The sequence below is a fragment of the Vulpes vulpes genome, chromosome 15, assembly GCF_048418805.1.
Source record: "Vulpes vulpes isolate BD-2025 chromosome 15, VulVul3, whole genome shotgun sequence".
NCBI lineage: Eukaryota > Metazoa > Chordata > Mammalia > Carnivora > Canidae > Vulpes > Vulpes vulpes.
In genome coordinates, this window is record NC_132794.1 from 57368981 (window position 1) to 57389251 (window position 20271).

General features: G+C 41.0%; 2 protein-coding genes across 3 annotated transcripts in view; both read right to left on the minus strand.

Annotated features, from left to right (window-relative positions):
- Positions 1-1231: 1231 nt before the first annotated feature.
- On the minus strand, positions 1232-15858 carry LOC112915934 (RNA polymerase-associated protein LEO1-like). Its single transcript, XM_025993487.2, has 10 exons — positions 15778-15858; positions 13586-13688; positions 12805-12950; positions 12031-12115; positions 10659-10753; positions 9838-9972; positions 7544-7679; positions 6485-6644; positions 5875-5961; positions 1232-1744 (listed from the first exon to the last, which is right to left on the minus strand). The coding sequence occupies exons 2-9, from the start codon at positions 13664-13666 to the stop codon at positions 5879-5881; spliced, it is 921 nt and encodes a 306-aa protein (XP_025849272.1). The 5' UTR covers positions 13667-13688; positions 15778-15858; the 3' UTR covers positions 1232-1744; positions 5875-5878.
- Positions 15859-18202: 2344 nt separating this feature from the next.
- The window catches only part of LEO1 (LEO1 homolog, Paf1/RNA polymerase II complex component), a 36637-nt gene continuing 34568 nt past the window's right edge, over positions 18203-20271 (minus strand). The window contains exon 12 of one of the 2 annotated variants that reach the window (XM_025993332.2): positions 18203-18437. In XM_025993332.2, coding sequence (XP_025849117.1) covers positions 18333-18437 — 105 coding nt within the window. In that variant the 3' untranslated portion in view covers positions 18203-18332. The remainder of the gene's footprint in view (positions 18438-20271) is intronic. The other variant, XM_072738550.1, reaches the window with a different exon arrangement.

The following is a 20271-nucleotide window of genomic DNA, read 5'->3' on the forward strand; positions in this document are numbered from 1 at the left end:
CTTTTTCTTTGACCATATCTATTTAACAATAAGACATTTTAAAAGATATATCTAATTAGTATCAATTTTCAGAGATCAAGAAATGTAAATATTGAATCATGAGGGATTTACATGGTCAATCAAATCCAAACCCCAGTGAGTTGAGGAAACCTTCAGAAAAGTCATGTAACTTGCCCAAGATAATACCATTGGCTTGTTGGTTCAATAAATACTAGGCACCTGCTATGTGTCCCAGCTAGTGCACCAGTCACAAAGCTAGGAGTCAAATCTAGTATTTTCTTGCCCATTACCCTTTCCTCTAAACTTGATGACATTCATCTCAGGTATTTTGGGTCTTTCTCCATAAGGATCTACTTAACACTGTGATTGCTCCATATAAAAGATCATGACCCTTCTCTCTAAAATGCCTTTTTTTTTTTTTTACTTGGGAAGAAAAAGCTTTGGACAGAGGTCTTTTTTAATATTTTGGTAAAGATATTTTATTATTTATTTATTTGAAAGCAAGAGAGGGAGGGAGTGCACAGAGGGAGAGTGAGAGGGAGAAGCAGACTCCCTGCTGAGCAGGTAGCCCAATGTGGGACTTGATCTTAGGACCCTGAGATCATGACCCGAACCGAAGGCAGACACTTAACAACTGAGCCACCCAGGCACCCAAGAGTTTAGAGAGTGAGCACGTGAGCGGGAGGGAGGGGTAGAAGAGAGTCGCAAGCACTCTGCACTGAGCTTGGAGCCCAACACAAGGCTCGACCCCACTACCCTGAGATCATGACCTGAGCCAAAGGCAGACATTTAATCGACTGAGATACCCAGATGCCCCCAGATAGTCAAAGTTCTTTAAACCTCAGCTTCCAAGTCTGTAAAATGGAAACTAACGATACCTGCCTTTCAAGTTGTTCTGAGGATTAGAACTGGTAAGGCCAGTGCAGCACTTGGCAAAGCACTCAGTGTCCTTGAGCCCTTCCATGCTCTACCTGCACTGACAGGACTACAGAGCAATGTGGCCGATGGAAAGTTAGTGCCACGCCCATGGAAATAAATGACAAAACACAGAAGGATCCCAAACCCAGCTAGGCAGGACAGGAGGACATCCCAGAAGAGGCGATGCCTGGGCCCAGCCAGGAGAATGAGGTGGGTAGAGCAGCCAAAATGCACAAAAACCTTAGACCCAGAGCAAACAGTTACCAAAATAAGCTTCTTTTGGGGGAAAAATGGGCTTTCTAAAGTCATAGTCTTGCTTCTGAATATTCTTTATTCACAAGTAGGATTATGCAAAAACGACTCAATTCATCATTTCAGTCAAAACAAGTCGTGTCATCATTGCTTTAAAACAAACTTAACAATATACAGTTGACTCTTGAATAATGTTGGGGTTAGGAGTACCCCCCACTCCCCACACAGTTGAAAATCCAAGTATAGCTTCTGATCTCCAGAAAGTTTACTTACAGCCAACTGCTGACCAGAAGCCTTACAGATAACATACAGTTGATTCATACATATTTTGGTTGTTAAATGTATTATATATTCTTATAATAAAGTAAGCTTAAGAAAACCATAAGGAAGAGAAAATACATTTAAAGTACTGTACCATATTTATTTTTTAAAAAATAGCTGTAAGTGGACCCAAGCAGTTCAAACCTGTGTTCTTCAAGGATCAATACAATGTATACAAAGAGCGCACATTTCATACTTCAGTCATTTTCTTCCTCTTCACCTGCTGCTTTTCTCTTTCTGGAAGCCTCAACTCCTGAACAGATACAAGAGATAAGAGGTAATATTCAGTTTCAAACATTTCTAGAAACTTTGTCTATAGTAGTTTTGAGCTATCCTCAACAAAACAGTAGCAAAGCAAATCCAACAATATGTAAAAAAAAAAAAAAAATCAACTGATCAAGTGGAATTTATTCCTGGGTTGCAAGGGTGGTTCAATATTTGCAAGTCAATCAACATGACATATCATATTAATAAGAGAAAGGATAAGAACCATATGATCATGGGGCACCTGGGTGGCTCAGTTAAGTGTCTGCCTTGGTCATGATCTCAGGGTACTGGGACTGAGCTCCACATTGAGCTCCCTGCTTAGCAGAAGTCTGCTTCTCCCTCTGCTGTGCTCTCTGGTTCTCTCTCTGTCTCTAACAAATAAATAAATATCTTTTTAAAAACCCATATGATCGTTTCAGTAGGTGCAGAAAAAGCATTTGATAAAAGTACAACATCCACTCATAATAAAAACCAACAAAATAAGTTTAGGGAGAATGTACCTCAATGTAATAAAGGCCACCTATGAAAAACTCACAGCTAACATCATCCTCAGTGGCAAAAAAACACTCAGCTGTTCCCCGAAGGTCAGGAATAAGACAAGGATGTCTACTCTCACCACTTTTACTCAACATAGTACTGGAAGTCCTAGGACAGCAATCAGACAACACAAAAATAAAAGGCATTCACTATTTACAGATGACATGATACTGTATTTAGAAAACCCAGGACCCCACCAAAAAAGTGCTAGAACTGATACACAAATTCAGTAAAATTGCAGGATCCGAAATTGATATAGAGAAATCTGTTGCATTTCTATACACCATAATGAAGCAGCAGAAAGCGAAATTAAGACAACAATCCCACTTACAGTTGTACCCAAAATAAGATAACTAGGAATAAACCTAGCCAAAGAGGTGAAAATTCTGAACTCTGGAACTATAAAATACTGATGAAAGAAAGTGAAGAAGACATAAAGAAAGGGAACATGTTCATGGGTTGGAAGAACATATCTTGCTAAAATGTGTATACTAAAAAATAATAAAATAAAATAAAATAAAATAAAATAAAATAAAATAAAATAAAATAAAATAAAATAAAATGTGTATACTACCCAAAGCATTCTATACCTTTAATGCAATCCTTATCAAAATACCAACAGCATTTTTCACAGAAATAGAATAAACCTAAAATTTGTATGGAATCACAAAAGACCCTGAATAGCCAAACCAATCTTGAAAAAGAAAAGCAAAGGGGCACCTGGCTGGCTCAGTGGTTGAGTGTCTATCTTTGTCTCAGGTCATGATCCTGTGGTCCTGGGATCGAGTTCCACATTGGGCTCGCTGTGAGGAGCCTACTTCTCTCTCTGCCTGTGTCTCTGCCTCTGTCTCTCATGAATAAATACATAAAATCTTAAAATTCTGGACTTCAAGTTTTATCTCAGAGTTGTAGTGATCAAAACAGTATGGTAGTAGCACAAAAATAGTCAGATCAACAGAACAGAATAGAAAACCCAGAAATAAACCCATGATTATATGGCCAATTAGTCTTCAACAAAGTAGGAAACAATATGCAATGGTGCATATTCAGCAAATGGTGTAGAGAAAACTAAACAGCCATATGTGTGTGTGTGTGTTTGTGTGTATTAATTAATTCAAAATGGATTAAAGACCCGAATATGAGACCTGAAACCATAAAAATCCTGGAAGAGAGCACAGGCAATAACTTCTCTGACATCGGCCACAGCAACTTTTTTTTTGAGATAGGTCCCCTGAGGCAAGGGAAACAAAAGCAAAAACAAACTATTGGGACTTCATCAAAATAAAAAGTTTTTGTACAGCAAAGGAAACAACAAAACTAAAAGGCAACATACTGAATGGGAAAAGAGATTTGCAAATGACATATCTGATGAAGGGGTAGTATACAAAATATGTAAAAACCTCATACAATTCAGCACCTAAAAACCAAATAATCCAATTGAAAAATGGGCAGAAGACATCCAAATGGCCAACAGACACATGAAAACATGCTCATCATCATTCATCATCAAAATCAAAAACTAAAGTAACAAGTGTAGGTGAGGTTGCGGAGAAAAACGAACCCTCTTGCACTGTTGGTGGGAATGCCAACTGGTGTAGCCAGAGCAGAAAACAGTTTTAAGATGCCTCAAAAAATTAAAAATAGAACTACTCTACCATCCAGCTATCGCACTACTGGGTATTAACCCAAAGAATATAAAAACACTAATTCAAAAGGATACACGCACCCTGATGTTTACATATAGCAGCATTATTTACAATAGCCCAAGTGTCCATCACTAGATGAATGGATAAAAAAGATGTAGTATATATACAATGGAATATTACTCAGCTCTAAAAATGAATGAAATCTCGACATGGAACTAGAAAGTACAATGCTAAGTGAAATGAGTCAGAGTAAGACAAATACCCTATGATTTCACTCATGTAAAATTTAAGAAACAACAACAAAAAAAATGAACAAAGGAAAAAACAGACAACACAAGACTCTTAACTATAGAGAACAAATGGTTACCAGACAGGAGGGGGGTTGGGGGATGGGTGAAACAGGTGATGGGGATAAAGAGGGCACTTGGTGAAGTGCTGAATCACTATATTGTACACCTGAAACTAATATAACCCTGTTAATTAACTGGAATTAAAAACTTAAAAAAAAAAAAAACTTAAAGTGGTCTGAACTGATGGAGGAGCCAGCCCTTCACATTAGAAGGCCACCCCGCAGCAACAACCCAGGTCCTCAGACACGATGTCTAGCTGGTCAGGCCCCATGAACCCGGGCTTCCCCTGGGCAGCTGTCAGGCCAGGAGGGACAATTCCTCCTCACTATACTGACTGACACTCATATTGCTTGATCATATTGCTTGAAATCCATTCCCCTGCTTCCTCAGTATTTCATTTTTTTCTATCTAAAATTTAGTATTTTAAAGCCTGTGGAAAAATAAAATAAAAAAATAAAGCCTGTTGGTTTTAAAAAAGGACTGCTTGCATTTTATGTGTTTTCAGTATACTTTTAAAGTTTTTTTTTTAAGATTTTATTTACTAATTTTGAAAACAGAGCAAGTGAGCAGGGGTAGGGGTGCAGAGGGCAGTGGGGAGAGAATTTCAAGCAGACTGCACTAGCATGGAGCCCGACTTGGAGCTCAATCTCACAACTCAAACCAAATCGTCAGACACTCAACAGACTGAGCCACGAGGTGCCCCTGAAGTTTTAAATATATATTTTTATATGAAAAGTGAATGTCTCCCTTAGGTGACCAGTGCTTAACTGACATGCTTAACATTTCTGTTACTGTGATGTTTACTCTGATCTGTGACTCCAAACCTAGAGTGAAGCATGTTAAACATTCAGAAAGAAAACAGTGAATCAATTAAACTGGCATATGGGAAATACAGTGATTCCCTATATATTTAAGACTTAAAATTTATTTGTAGGGATGCCTGGGTGGCTCAGTGGTTGAGTGTCTGCCTTTAGCTCAGGGTGTGATCCCAGGGTCCCAGGATCAGGTCCCAGGATCAAGTCCCACATTGGGCTGTGTGGAGCCTGCTTCTCCCTCTGCCTCTCTCTGTGTCTTTCAGGAATAAATAAAACCTTTAAAAAAAAATTTTATTTGTACTTATGACATCATAAGTGGAAAAGGAAATAATTAAAGGAAAAATATTTCAATAACGTGAAAACGGAATAACCCTCAATTACTATTATACCCAAACAATAAAGACACCCAGTTCCCAGGATGCTTCTTGCTCTACCACACTGAATTACTACTGAGCGTGGTGGTGCCTCAGGGCCCCACACGTTTCCTCACAGGCCTTTCCATCCCCCTAGGACGCCCTCCAGGCCCAAGTGCCCTGCAACCTAAGACTTTGCTCTGAGGTCTCCTCTGAGCAGCCTTCCAACACCCACCTGAACAAAGGATCAGACTCTCCTCTGGCCACTCCTGGTCCAATCACTGCACTTATCTCCCTGAGTTTCAGTGAAGTGTACAGACATCTGTCCGTGCTCCTGGGCTGGGAGCTACTCTTCATTCCAGGAGTGGACTAGAGGAAACGGTAAACCTCTAGCATCGAATAAATTTGGTTTTACCTCATCACTGGTCAGTTTCCTTGCTCTCAGTAATTTCTTCTTCTGATCCCTCATCACTGTCGGAAGTACAGATTTTGGCTTGTTCATCTGAAAGCAAAGGAACTTCAGACGTGAGATTTTCCCTCATAGACGAAGACCTGTGTATTCCTGAGTTTTTTTCCTGACTGTTGTTGCTTCCCACTATACATTTTCCCTTGAGGAGCCGACAACATCTTTAAGGTTTTGATGAAGTGTATATAACTTTCAGACATGCTGAAATGACTTTGATTTGAGAGATTTTGTTCTGAGAGAGAGACAAGGCTTTTAAACACCTAAGAGGTTTTATGCACACATTAAAAATTACAAAGTTTAAATACCGGCTCAATACGCAAGCAGGCAAACTGCTCATCACACATTTTCCTCTGTAAGGACATAAATTATTTAATTGACTTTACTTTGGGGGTGCCTTATTTTCCCAGCTAAGCTCTTCTGTGGGAAAGTAGCCCTAACTAAAAATAAAAGGCCTTTGTACTATTGTTCTAAGTAAATCGCAGCAGGACAGGGAGTAAACGCCCATCATCAACCTCTGTGGTCCTCAGGTGATGAAATCGGATCTCCATGCCCAACTCACCTTGGAGCTCCCCTTGGTAATGGTTTTTAATGGCTTTGGCACCTTCCTCCTCCTCATGGATGCTGTTGGGGTCCTGGTAGGGGACACTCAGCCGCTGCTGGCTCTGCTTCTCCCACAGATGGATTGTCTGGTGAGTAGAAGCCCTCAAACATTCTTCTTTCTATAAAGAAGCAAACCAACTTTTTAACTGAAAAACTGAACTATCTTTGTGCCCATTTGAACCTACATTTACTATATTTCTTGTCTTCAGAGTACGGCTCTCTCCATTCCACACCTGCTACCACACACAGAGATCACTTTGTAGTTTAATTCTAAGGCATGAAGGCAACACAGGGTGAGGAGGCAGGAGGCTCCCTCGTGCCAACCGCCCAATCAGGACTGGCACAAACGTGGCCTCAGGAGCCGCAGCATCCCCTACGCCACCAGCCACTCAGAGCCCAGAGAGCAGCAACCAGCCTGAGGAACCTCATCCATGCCCAGTGTGTTTCTGCCTGGGGGACGCTGTCTGCCAACCCCTGAGACAGACCCCCGGCTTGGTCAGGCGCCACCAAACTACACTGGTGCCTAGATGTTCCTGTCTGGGCATCTCATCCGGAGAGCTTCCCCAGAGCTCTGGATGACAGGATGGGGAGGCGCTGGCATAGGGGAGGGTCCCTGAGCCCAAAGCAGAACATTCATACCCTTCCTCTGCCTGGCAATCCACACACTGCTGTTCACAAGCAGAGCCAGTGTTGGGTTAGGAATGTCTTTTTGACCTTCCTAGCATTTCCTGTCTGGCTAACAAAGTCTTATGGTATCTGTCAAAGTTGGTATTTTCTAAATTATCAGGTTTCCCCTGAAATCTCATCAACTGGAGAGTGAGCCCATGAGTGGCTGGTTTGCTCTATCCTACCAGTGGCCATTGACATGACTATGGTTAACTACACACTTGGTTTAGGTTGGCTCCCTGATAACTATAAGAAATAAAATGGTTGTGGCATTAATTGTGAATTAATATTCTGGAAAGTGCAGCTTTTAATACCCCCAAAAAAATCCCAGGATAAAACATAGCCAATGTACCTTAATTATTTCTGTGCGCTGGCACTCAGGATCACAACCAGCAATTGGTAAGATTCTAATCCTCTGTGTCTTTGAGCATCTATTACCAAGTGGCAGGGTCATCTTTCTCTGTGTGGCACAGTCTGTAGAATGAGGTCTGCTGGGACATGGACAAGAATGTGTCACTGTAGACTAAGAACATTTAGAGGCGATTATCTCAACGGCACAAACAGCTGTGGACAGTGACCACTTCCCCTGCAGCAGATGAGGGAAGCGGGGCACAGGTCCTGGGGCTCTGAGGCTTCCTCATTCTCTGGTTCCAACCTCCGTCCCATTTCCCAGGAGATGCTGATGGGGTGAAGTGCAAGTGGAGGAAGGAAGAGAACAGGTGGCAGGGTCAAGGACTTGTCCAAAGAAACCCCCGACAACAATCAGAGACAGAAAAAGGATATGAGGGACGCCTGGGTGGCTCAGCTGTTGAGCATCTGCCTTCGGCCCACGGCCTGATCCTGGAGACCCGGGATCGAGTCCCACATCGGGCTCCTTGCATGGAACCTGCTTCTCCCTCTGCCTGTGTCTCTGTCTGTCTCTCTCTCCGTGTCTCTCATGAATAAATAAATAAAATCTTAAAAAAAAAAAAAAAGAAAAAGGATATGAAATCTCAGTTCCATGAGGGTGCTGCAGAGGCCAGAAGTCCCAATTCAAGAAGTAAAGAAGAGTCTCTTCATCTGAATACGATTAGAAGGAGGGTCAAAGCAAGGAGGCCTCACGACAGCCCAGGACAGTACCAAGAACAGGAATCGCTGGTGCGGAAAACGTACATTCCTGACTAAAGGAAGGTCGGTTTTAGTACATCAGAAAGAAGAAAGGGTGATCCTCAGGAGGGAGTCTCTGAAGCTGTAGAGAGATGGGACTTAAGGAATGTGGAAAATAGGCCACAATGGAAAAAAGCAGGCTGTAGAATCGTTTGTCTTACAGCAGCATTTGAGAAAGCTCATTAAGAGGCTGGACTTGAACAGCATTTATTATGCCAGGTCTCTGCACTGCATGATATCTTATATATTATTTGACTTAACTGACAAAATATCCCTGTGAAGTAGATATTATCGCCATTTTGTAGATAAGGAAACTAAAATTTAGTGAGAGTGAAGGGCGTCTGGATGGCTCAGTAGGTTAAGCATCGACTTTTGGATTTCGGCTCAGGTCATGATCTCAGGGTCGTGAGATTGAGCCCCGTGTCAGGCTCTGTGCTGAGAGTGGGGCCTGCTTAAGATGCTGTCTCTCCCTCTCCCCAACTTACCCTCTCTCTCTACAAAAATAAAAGAAAAAAAAAGGTTGTGAGATTGAGACTCTTCTTCAGCTTAAACACAAGTGAGACACAACCTCAAAGCTGTCCATTAGTCTTTAAAATGGAGTAACATTATATTGAGCATAATTTACATACCATAAAATTCACTCATTTTAATACACAATTAAATGATTTTTTAAATTACAAAGTTGTGTGACCATTATTATAATCTGATTTTATTTATAAAGATATTATTTGAGAGAGAGAGACAGAACACAAGTTGGGGGTGGGTGAGAGGGGCAGAGGGAGAAGGAGAAGCAGACTCCCCACTAAGCAGAGCCCGACACAGGGCTCCATCCCACGACCCTGGGATCATGACCTGAGCCAAAGGCAAACCTTTAACAGACAGAGCTACCCAGGAGGACCCACAATTTGATTTTAAAACATTTTCATGACCTCAAAAAGAGACATTGTGTACAGGTAGTCTGTTAAGGGCCCCACTTCAAGGAGAGCCACACGAAGGACAACAGCTCTGTGTCCTTAGAGGGAAGGTATGCTACGGAGCGCAGGGAGTAGCGTCCAGTGAAGAGGCTGCAGCACAGACAGGGAGCACCTGCCTGCCTGGGGTCAAACTGCAGCCCCTCACACCATTTAGCCCTTTCCACTACTCTGTGCTCACCCCGGACAACATGCCCATGATCGGCTGGCCTCCCAGCTGAAGGGAAAGGACACAGACCGGCTGAGCAGCACAGACCAGTCTTCTAGGCCTCCTGCCAGGTGCACCAACCAATGTGAATTCATTCACTGGTCTGGTTTACACAGTAGTCGCCTGCCAGTTTTGACATTAACTGGCTCCCTGAGAAACAGCAATTCGTAGTAAAGGTGAAAAAACAGTGTGGGAAACAGACCACGTCCCTGGTGAGCACCCTGTAATAATGTCAGTCAGGGCCAAGTCAGGCTCTCTGCACAGCTCTCAGCCCCACTGCTCTCTACCTACCAGGAACAAAATGTCAGCAGGAACAGTTACCTAAAGGTGAGTTTGGATTTAAAGACGGCTCGTCCCTGTAGACCAGTGTCTTCTCGAACGAACAGGTGATTGTGATTGCCCTGCATTGGGGCTTTGTAGACATCAAACACTTCATTGCCTAGATGCAGGGAAAGGCTGCAAAGAAGAAACCGTTCAGTACTGGGGGGCACTGAACAAATCCTACCATCTCCATGTTCCCCTCCTGGCTTTACTTAAAATGCTATGGGACTGTATACTCAATTCATGAGAAAAACAGAGATGCTATCAATAACTTACTCCCTTTAGGGGATCCCTGGGTGGCGCAGCGGTTTGGCGCCTGCCTTTGGCCCAGGGCGCGATCCTGGAGACCCGGGATCGAATCCCACATCAGGCTCCCGGTGCGTGGAGCCTGCTTCTCCCTCCGCCTGTGTCTCTGCCTCTCTCTCTCTCTGTGACTATCATAAATAAATAAATAAAAATAAATAAATAAATAACTTACTCCCTTTAAAGCAAAAGGTGGTAAAATGCATCCTTCTTTAACCTGAAATTGTTTTTGTCATTTTCCCAATCTCTACCATGTCGTTACTAAAACAGAAACATTTTTCCCCAAAATATCAATTTATACTGTACAATGGCACCTCACGCATGTGAGCTAGCATTACGCTTTCACCCCAATAAGGCATCTACCATGAATCTGATCACATCTTGAGCCTACTCCTAAAGTGTCCTCCTCCCAGAGGCCTAGATTTTGTTAATTCTTTAATGAAAGATGGCCCCAAAGTAAGGTCCTGCACAGAGAACTCTGGGTCTTTCAGTGCTCTTCGGGTATTATATGGGCTCACCTCTCATCTGACCACTTGACCACCCGAGCATTGCTTTCCTTAATTTCATTTCCGTACTCATCCCAGCGTTTCCTCCATCTTATCGTATTTTCCACCTGGTTCAAAACACAAGGGCATTAGAAAACCAATGTAACTAAACTGCATGTTCTTTTTTCCTCGAGTGACTTATAATCATGTGCCAAGAATTCATAGGTAGTGACAAAGGAAGCTCACAAAATAAATAGCCCATCAGGCAACACTGAAACACTCCTGCCACAAATATCTAGAAATATTGAGTAAACTAACCATTTTGTTTAAATCTTTCCTAAGCTCTAGTTCACAGCAGTGGAAGCAGAAGCTGAGTACAATGCAAGATGGAAGTATTATCACACACAGTAAGAGCTTCAAAAGAGAGAAGATGAGACTTTGGGTCCACATGAGGTAGGCAGTTAAAATGGAAGTCTGCCTATTGCAAGTCTATGAAGGGCTATGAGCCCAATGAAAGAGGGACTAGTAAGCCTGGTCTAGTAAGACAGGGAAGCTCTGGGCATTAAATTAAAAATAAAATAATAAAAGAATGTACAATTAAAAAATTAACAAATTAAAACCTAACACTTACACTTTGTTTTTAGTTCAAATTTGTCCTACCCATGTAGTAGGAACTCCACATCACAAAGGTAGCATAAAAATTGGTTCTGCCTGGAATGCCTGGGTGGATCAGTGGTTGAACATCTGCCTTCGGCTTAGGGCGTGATCCTGGGGTCCCGGGATCGAGTCCCACATTGGGCTCCCTGCATGGAGCCTGCTTCTCCCTCTGCCTATGTCTCTCATGAATAAATAAATAAAATCTTAAAAAAAAAAATTGGTTCTGCCTGTGACAGAAGCTCATATGCCACCCCAAGCAACAAGACAACATCCCTGTGACAGCACTGGAGTGTCCTGCCATCCCAGGCCTTCCTGAGAGGAATCGCCTGAAGAAAAGGCATCTCCTTGTGCATAATCTGAATTCCATAAAGAGTCTGCGAGATTTCTACTGTTGGAAGTTGTGAGAAGCTACCCACTATAAAAGTAGAGGCAGTTCCATATACCTAACTATATTTATCCTAAAGGAAGTAGCTAACAACTTTCAAGAATTTTTATTGTTACTTTAATTGAAAAATTACAACTGTGAGAAAAAGGTTAGAAGAGTGACCATTGCAGGGATTAAAAAGAGTATGTAACTTCTCCCCTAAAAATATTCTGAAAAGACATTTCAGTCCTTGTTCCAAACAGTTATTTGTTGACTGAAGAGTAAACATAAAAGAACATTTCATAATCTCAAGTCTCAAATCATTATCTCTGTTTTAATGAAAAACCTCAAAAAAAAAAAAAAAATGGAAGTATAGAATAGTACCTTTAATTTCAACCTGGTTCTATCTTCCTCATCAAGCACTTTCTCACCTTCAAATTCATCTTCATAATTCTGAGGATCAAAAGGTCTAAAAATCGTTTTTTAATCACATATTAGCCATATTTAGTAATGAATATTATTAATGCCATAAAATAATCTTTACAACATGTACCAATATACTAAAAATCACAGGAGGCAAAGAGCTTCATGTATGCTAGTTTGCATACTTTCTTGAAATTTGATTTTAAAACATTATCTGAAATAAAATCCAACTGTGACTAATAATTTTAAGTCTTGTTTGAAGAAATGTCTTCTAAAATAAGACAGTCTACCTTTCTATTTTTTTTAAAGAAAAGGTATCCTGTTTAAACTCATGAACCTTCATGAGAAATACTCATCAATACTATTTTGTTGTCCAAAATCGTCTTTTCTAGTTACAGTGGCTTTTGCACTGAATATTTATGATTTCTCTAGCAAACTTTGTCAATCTCATTTTCTGATTTTTCAGCTTTATACTAATGAAAAACACCTTTACCAGCTGTCAAGTCTGTTTATTTATAAGTGCCAAAATGCTGGAAGAATCATTCACTTTAAAATTCTCACATTATTAGTAACTCATCATTTTTCTACCACAGTGCATCCTAAATTTACTTTTCCAGAGGTATATGAGGAATCCCCCTTCTTTATAATTAGCCAACTCATGATAAGACAAAACATTTATATTCCACATGTTTTTATTTAAGATCTTGAAAATAAAACTTTAATCAGCCCTCTTACTTGGGTTCTATGCTGAGGAATTTAGGTAGTTTAACAAAGTACAATTCATTTCCTAAATCAGAGTTGATACTGGGGATTTCTACTTCTATTCTGGTTTCAGAAATCTGCTCTTCCTCCTGTTGGTCCTGAGGCAATCCATGTTCATCCTAAGAGAGGAATCAGAATGTGAGGGTTTCAAGTGAAATTTAAAATGTTCCAGCTCTTCTCTGGTACTAGGAGATGTAGGTATAACCAGAAGTAAATTCAGACACCATTTTAGGGACAAAGCAGTCCATAACCCCTTCAGGCCTCTTCCCAAAATTTCATCCTCTTCCCCAGAAATACCACCACAGAAACAAGATCTCTTAGCCCTCATTACCAGAAAAAATATCTATTTTGTTGACCTATCAAGTTTCCATAAGGCATTAAATGAAAGAACTGTGAAAATGTGCAACCCCTCAGTACTATTAAAATCAGAGCAGAAAGTCAAATAGCACATGCTTTCTGGCACAAGTTTGTATTAAGAAAAACTTAAAGGTTTTCAAATAATGAATGAGTCCTCACAGTTTAGCCCCAAAAGTTTGGCATCATCCTCATTTTGATCAGTTTCTGTGCCCTCAAATGCCCACAAATCCCAACATAGCTGAGAAAGTCACCCTGATTCACCAAGTGTTTCAGACCGCTACTCAATTCTACTCAATTATCAATGTCCTCTTTTCATAGGAGGCAGACCCTTCAGCCTTTGAAACTTTCTTTTTAACCTTGAATAATGGAACCTGTTGAAGTTAGTGATTGTACTTACAACAGCCTGCCTTGGAATAGGTTGCTCATTGTCCCCATCACTCTCTGAAGAAATGTCATCTATGTCTCCAAACAGATCCATGGTCCTACTATAATCTTCAATGCTGGGAGAACATGTACAGTATTAATTTCTCTGACTGAAGTTCTTTACACAGTTCTTAGCCCATTACTTCAACATTTTCTCAAGATTCAGAAACCAAATCTCCACTAAGCCAACCTTGATCTGGCTCCCTGAGCCTAGCCCCCAAAAGCATAACAAGCATCTATAGAGAAGGAAGGTGGCCAAGATGGTTGGTAGAAGGCAAAGCTGCTGTGATAGCCAGTTTTCAACATAGTTCCTGGTGGTTCCTGCCTGATATTCCTGCCCCCTGCAATCTCCTCCAACACGTGTCATGGTTGGTTTATGTGATCAACAGAATATAACTTCACTTCCAATGCTAGGCCACGACATTATGGTTTTTCTACCTTGCTCTTTCTCTCCTTAGGTCACTTGCCCTAGAGGAAGCCAGCTGCCATGATGTGAAGACACTCAAACTGCTATGGAGAGGCTCATGTGGCGACAAACTGAGGCCTCCTGCCTAGAGCATATTAGTGAGCTGTTTTTGAAACAAATCCTTCAGTTCCAGGCAAACCTATAGAGAATACATTCTCAGCCAATATCTTGATTGCCACAAAAACCCAGAGCCACAACTCCCCTGCTAAGCCAATCACGACCGTCAGAAATTATAAAATATTAAATTAAATGTTTGTTGTTTTCATCTGGCCTTCTCAGGGGATGTAACTGGAGGTGAGGGGTGATACGCATGTAACATAAGACATGTCTAATCCAACTCTTATCTCCCTACGCCTTCGGATTCCCTCCACACAATGCCAGGGAAGCTTCATTACAAGTAGGTCACCAATGAGTTTGTTTCAGCTAACCAACTATGGAGCCATGTCTTGCTATGAAAACATCAGATCCTGAATATTTAAGTGTGCCCAAAGCAGTCAATTTGGCCCAATAGTCTGTCCTTCATCTCACATTCTTAAATACGCTTCCACACATATTCCCTCAGCTTCTCCCTATATCAGCAAAGTCTTGTAGTTCTTTTGGTATATAAGCTATTTCTTCTTCAGAGTTTGTGCTTTCTCTGTCAGAGTATGCAGAGATCCTAGTGATGGGTCTTTTGGTAACAAGTGGTCAGACAGCATGCAGCTGGCTGAGTCTAGAGAATGGAAGCTGCCCCAGGTGACATTACAGTGTTTTCAAGCAAGGAAAACCCAGTTTCCTCACGTACAGGGGAGCAAACTGCTTCTCACAGGTAAGGGAGGCTCAGAGTGACTAGGAAATTGAACTAGGAAATGCGTCATGAGTCCAAACAGATATCTCACTCCCAGCTTCTTTCTCTATGTCCTTTTGGGGTGCCTGGAGGAGCTCAGTCAGTTATGCATCTGCCTTCAGCTCAGTCCATGATCTTAGGATCCTGGGATGGAGCCTTGCATCCAGCTGAGGCTGAGCACGGGGTCTACTTCTCCCTTTTCCTCTGCCCCTCCCCACAGTTCATGTGCTCTCTCAAATAAATAAAATCTTAAAAAAATATATTTAAAAAAATGCCCTTTCATATGAGACTTCAAAATGCTGGGAATTCAACTAATGTTGCAATTCTGTAACCATACAATTAAATGTTTAATATTCAGCTACCTCAGCCCTCTGACTATGAGATAGGAGATTCTTTTAGGGCTGTTAGGAAAGCTCACTGGTTCTCTGACCACGACCTGAGCTGAATGTTTAAAGACCTAAGCTTGTAATTTCCTTCTGTAAGTACTCCAGGACACTCAGAAGTATCTAACCCATACCACAGTCCACACAATCATCACTACTGCCTGACAAATGTAGTAGCCACTTGAGCCCTCAACCAGGGGGGATAATCTGATTTATCATGCCACCATACCATGCATTACCACCACACCCTTTCACACCTTTCAGACCTGCATTGAAACCCAAACTAACCTACAAATCACATCTTTAAGGATTTGTCTCCTGACTACTCAATTAGGTCTGAGTTGGGCAACAGAAAACACCAGCTGTCTGTACATACAGAATTTAAAAATTTTTTACTTAAATTTTCCACTCACTCCTAGAAATGAGGGAACAAAATGAAGAGGTGGAATTATTAAGCTTAAAAACTTACAGTATGGAGCTGAAACTCATACCTGAGGAAGAGCAGTATCCAGCTGGCACTGATGCCTCGGGGTGGGGGTGGGGGGTGTTTGTCACTGAAACTGGCTCTCCAAGTGTTGGTAAAGCTGCAAACTGTTTGAGCTGCTGTAGAAAAGAACTGCTTCTGCTGAGGTAATGAAGTGTTCGTGGACCCTCTTAGAAAACCTGCAAGTTGACAGGAAGCTTCCAGAAAGTTCCATAAACAAACAGGAAGGAGTAATCTCTTCGTTGTTATTCAATCTTCCAGTCTCCCTCCAGCGCCCCCTAACAGGGGGCAGCTGGCAAAGATGAAATGTGCTTGCAGAATCTTGCCCCAGTATCACTGAGCTTGCTATAAAATGGGTCGGTTTGGAGATGAAAGAAAAGAGCTTAGTAACAGATACACATGACTATTAGTTAAAAACAAATACAAAAACAAAAAGTATATTGCCTTAAAAAGGACAGCCAGGATAAAGGCTCTTAAAAGCCAGGCATAGGAGTTTCAACTTGATAAGCCAAGAAACAGCAAGAGACTGAAGAATGGCATAAGGAGGGATCCCTGGGTGGCGCAGCGGTTTGGCGCCTGCCTTTGGCCCAGGGCGCGATCCTGGAGACCCGGGATCGAATCCCACGTCAGGCTCCCGGTGCATGGAGCCTGCTTCTCCCTCTGCCTGTGTCTCTGCCTCTCTCTCTCTCTCTCTGTATGACTATCATAAATAAATAATAATAAAAAAATTTAAAAAAAAAAAAAAAAAAAAAAGAATGGCATAAGGAAAATGGCACATTGGTGATTTAGGACCTTCTTCTTTTTTGATGTCATTTTTCTTTCTCTATTGCTAGGCTTCAGGTAAGCCTCCACAGCCACCACCCCAGATTGTACCAACAGCACTAGAAAGGAAGTAGGGTAGTCCATCTGTAAGGGAAAGATTAATTAGTACATGTACACCACCACAGAAAAGACAAGTATGTGTGTGGTAAACTTAAAACATACCTGCAGGGGTGCCTGGGTGGCTCAGTTTAAGTGTCCAACTCTTCATTTCCACTCATGATCTCAGGGTTGTGAGACTGAGCCCTGGACATTGGGCTCCACACTCAGCAGGGAGTCTGCTGGAGTTTCTCTCTCCCTTTCCCTCTGCCCCTGCCCCTCCCTGTACTTGTGCGCATACGCTCTCTCTCAAATAGATCAATAAATCTTTTTTAAAAAATAAAATTAAAAAAATACCTTTGCCATTCCAACCATCAAGAGGTGCCAAATTTCCCTCCCTTTGAATAAAGGCTCACCTTAAGGACTCACTTTAAATGAAGAGATTATGTTGGATTTTGATGTGACTTTCCATGCTAGCCAGAAAACCTAAAAAAGGTAATACAGCTTTTATGTGGTTCCCTCTCTGAGGTTGCTCATCTTTGCATCCCAGCCATCATGCTGTGAGAAAGTAGGGCCAGGACTGGGATACACAAGGGAAACACTTAACCTTGGGTGAAAAATATAAGGGGTGCCAAAATCTCAGTGATCAAGATAAATGATACTGCAATACAGTATTTTTAAAACTTCATATGAAAAACCATGAACAAAATATCAAAAGTTTCATTGAAGTGGGGATCCATCCAGCTCTGTATTTGTGCAGCTCTCCTAACTTGCCTTACCCTAATTCCAGCCATCAGATCCTGTTTACATAAAATTCTGACATTTTGTCCATCATGGATTTTTGCATTAGTCCAATTTTTTAAAGTGTTGTATCACAATTTTATTTATCTTGATTACTATAATGGGCTAATGAGGGGCACCCTTTCCTCCCCCTACCCCACCCTGCCGCCAAGTTCATGTCTATCCAGAACTTCAGAAACCAACTTTATTTGGCAAAAGGGTTTTTCCATATAATTAGTTAAGATTAAGTCCACTGAATTAGGGTCAGTCCTCAATCCACTGATTCCTTCGAAAGAGAAGATCTGAAAGCATACAGAGACACAGAGCAAACAAAGTTTGGAAATGAACCATGTGAAGACCAAGGAAAGACTGGGGTTATGCAGCCAACAGCCAACGACTGCCAGAAACCCCCAAAAGCTAGGATAAACCACAGCAGCATTCTTCCCTAGAGCTTTCAGAGGCAGCCTGGACCTGTCAATACTTTGATTTAGGATTTCTAGGCTCTGTAACTGTAAGAGATTACATTTCTGTGGTTTTAAGCTACCCAGTTTGTGGTACTGTGTTATAGCAGCCCTAGCAAACTGAAATGATTAGAGGTTCTTTTGGGGCCCCTTTAAATTCTGCACCTCAGAGGAAAGCCTCGCTTGCCTCACCTGGCCCCAACTAGGAGACTTCTCTGGGGTGGACAGGGGAGAGGCGGAGCAACAGGAACTCACTGAAACCTGAGATTTCCTGCGAGGCTGACACAGAATCAACTTGCTTTAGGAAAAAAAGTAGATTTCCTGAACAGATACTTGCTTTAAATTTTTTTTATTACAATTAAAATTACACAAAAGCAAATCAATTCATTTCCATCAAAATAACTCATGTTTACATATTTAATAAACTGTACAAAAAATACATAAAGTGTTTCCACATTGTGCTTCAATCATCATCTTCTTCTTCTTCATCACTGATTACGTACTTCTTATGCTTTTTACTTGCTTTATCATCATCTTCAGCTTTTCTCTTTCCAGATGGTTCCCCTTCCTAAAATAAGATTTTTAAAAATCTAAAAGTCAATAGAGAACATTTCTAGGAAGATTTATCAAAAGCAGCTCTAAGCTGAATAATTTTCTGAAAACACAAAATAATTTTTTAAATAAGAACATTCACCAGATAAATAAAACCAGTGGTAAAGGTCATGGCCAGTTTCCAAATCTTAAAGTACTAGAAGCATTCAAAAATGACAATTATCCAGAGCTAATTACAAACTAAATAAAAACAACCCAACATCAGGACTACAAGGACGAGCTAAGAAATTATAAGCAATCTCCTGGAAGGAAAGCCTTGTACATGGAGAGAAGGGGCATATACGAAACCAGAAACTAGGACTGGGAAGAGTCACGGCTGTCCAAAGAAGTCTGGCCCTGACAAATATTTTTATTATCAACAGGCAATTAATTAAACTTCCCTCTGCTTCCTTAGCATTTCACCTCTTCATTATCTAAAATTCAGTATTTTAGGGCATTTGAGTCAGTTAAGCACCTGCCTTCCGCTCGTGTCATGATCCCAGGGTCCTGGGATTGAGTCCCACATCAGGTTCCCCACTCAGTGGGGAGTCTGCTTCTCCCTCCACCCTTCCCCTCTGTTTGTGATCTCTCTCCCACACATGCTCTCTCTCAAATAAAATCCCTGCTCAGTGGGGAACCTGTCTTTCCCTCCCCTCTGCCCCCCTAACCCTAATGCTCTCTCTCACTCACTCTGACTCTCCCTCTCAAATAAATAAAACCTTTTTAAAAAATAAAAGTTCAGTATTTTAAAGACCAATTTTTAAAAATAATGATTTCCTGTTTTGAATATACTAAAAACTCACATCATACAGGTATAAAAAATATTTGAAGAAATTAAAGGCCTATTACACAAGTCTGCATTATTTAAAACCATGTACAATGTTCTAATAGAAATAAATAATTCAGGAAGTTATCTAAAAACAATTTTTACAAACAGAATATATCAACATCTAAATAATATCGAATATTGACTAAAATGAATTGATAGAGAATATGACACTCCAGATTTGCCTTAACTAGCTTCCTCAGCGAAAATTAAACAGGATGAATAGCCTGAAGACTAAAGTTGGGGAAGGCCAAGCATCTCTCACTATGACCAGAGAATGCTTCTGGATGTACAAGCTGGCATATCTATTTTTTCTGATGGTCTCTATGGCTGGCTCTCTGAAGAACAAGATACCATCCCACACTTGTTTCCTGCCTTCTTATTCCAAATGTATCTCCACAGACCTGAAGTGCCACAGGAGAATTCAAAGGGAAAGTTATGAATCCAGAAGAGATTCAGAAGTCCTCCTACACTTAGTTCTTCCCAGGTGACAACAGTGAAGTTATCCAAACGTAGGTGTCCCTGGGTACCACTTTCTAAGTAATCCTCAGCAGGTCACCTGCTCTACCTAAGAAAGCTGAGGACTGGTCGTGATCCTTTCTTTTCTGTTTTCTTTGTGTTTCTTTCCACTTGAGTCTTTCCTTTTTCCAGTTTCTCCTCTTACCCATTTTTCTACCTTTCAAGTTATTTAGGTTTTCTAAAGTTGTTATTGCTTACAAAAATAAGGAAGGATTAAAAAAAAAAAAAAGCTACTTTTCTCCTTTCTTGTAACTTAGACCCTGTTGGGGAAGGGAAACTAATATTTCCTATTCAGATACTACATGTCACTGAACTAAGTACTTTTGTATGTGTTATTTATTATTATGCAACAACTTTGTAAGCAGCAAGCATAAATCCCATTGAAGAGAGGAGGGAACAGACATAGAAATGTGAGAGGACTTGATCAAGGGCATACAAGTGACCAAGATTCAATAATCCAGTTCAT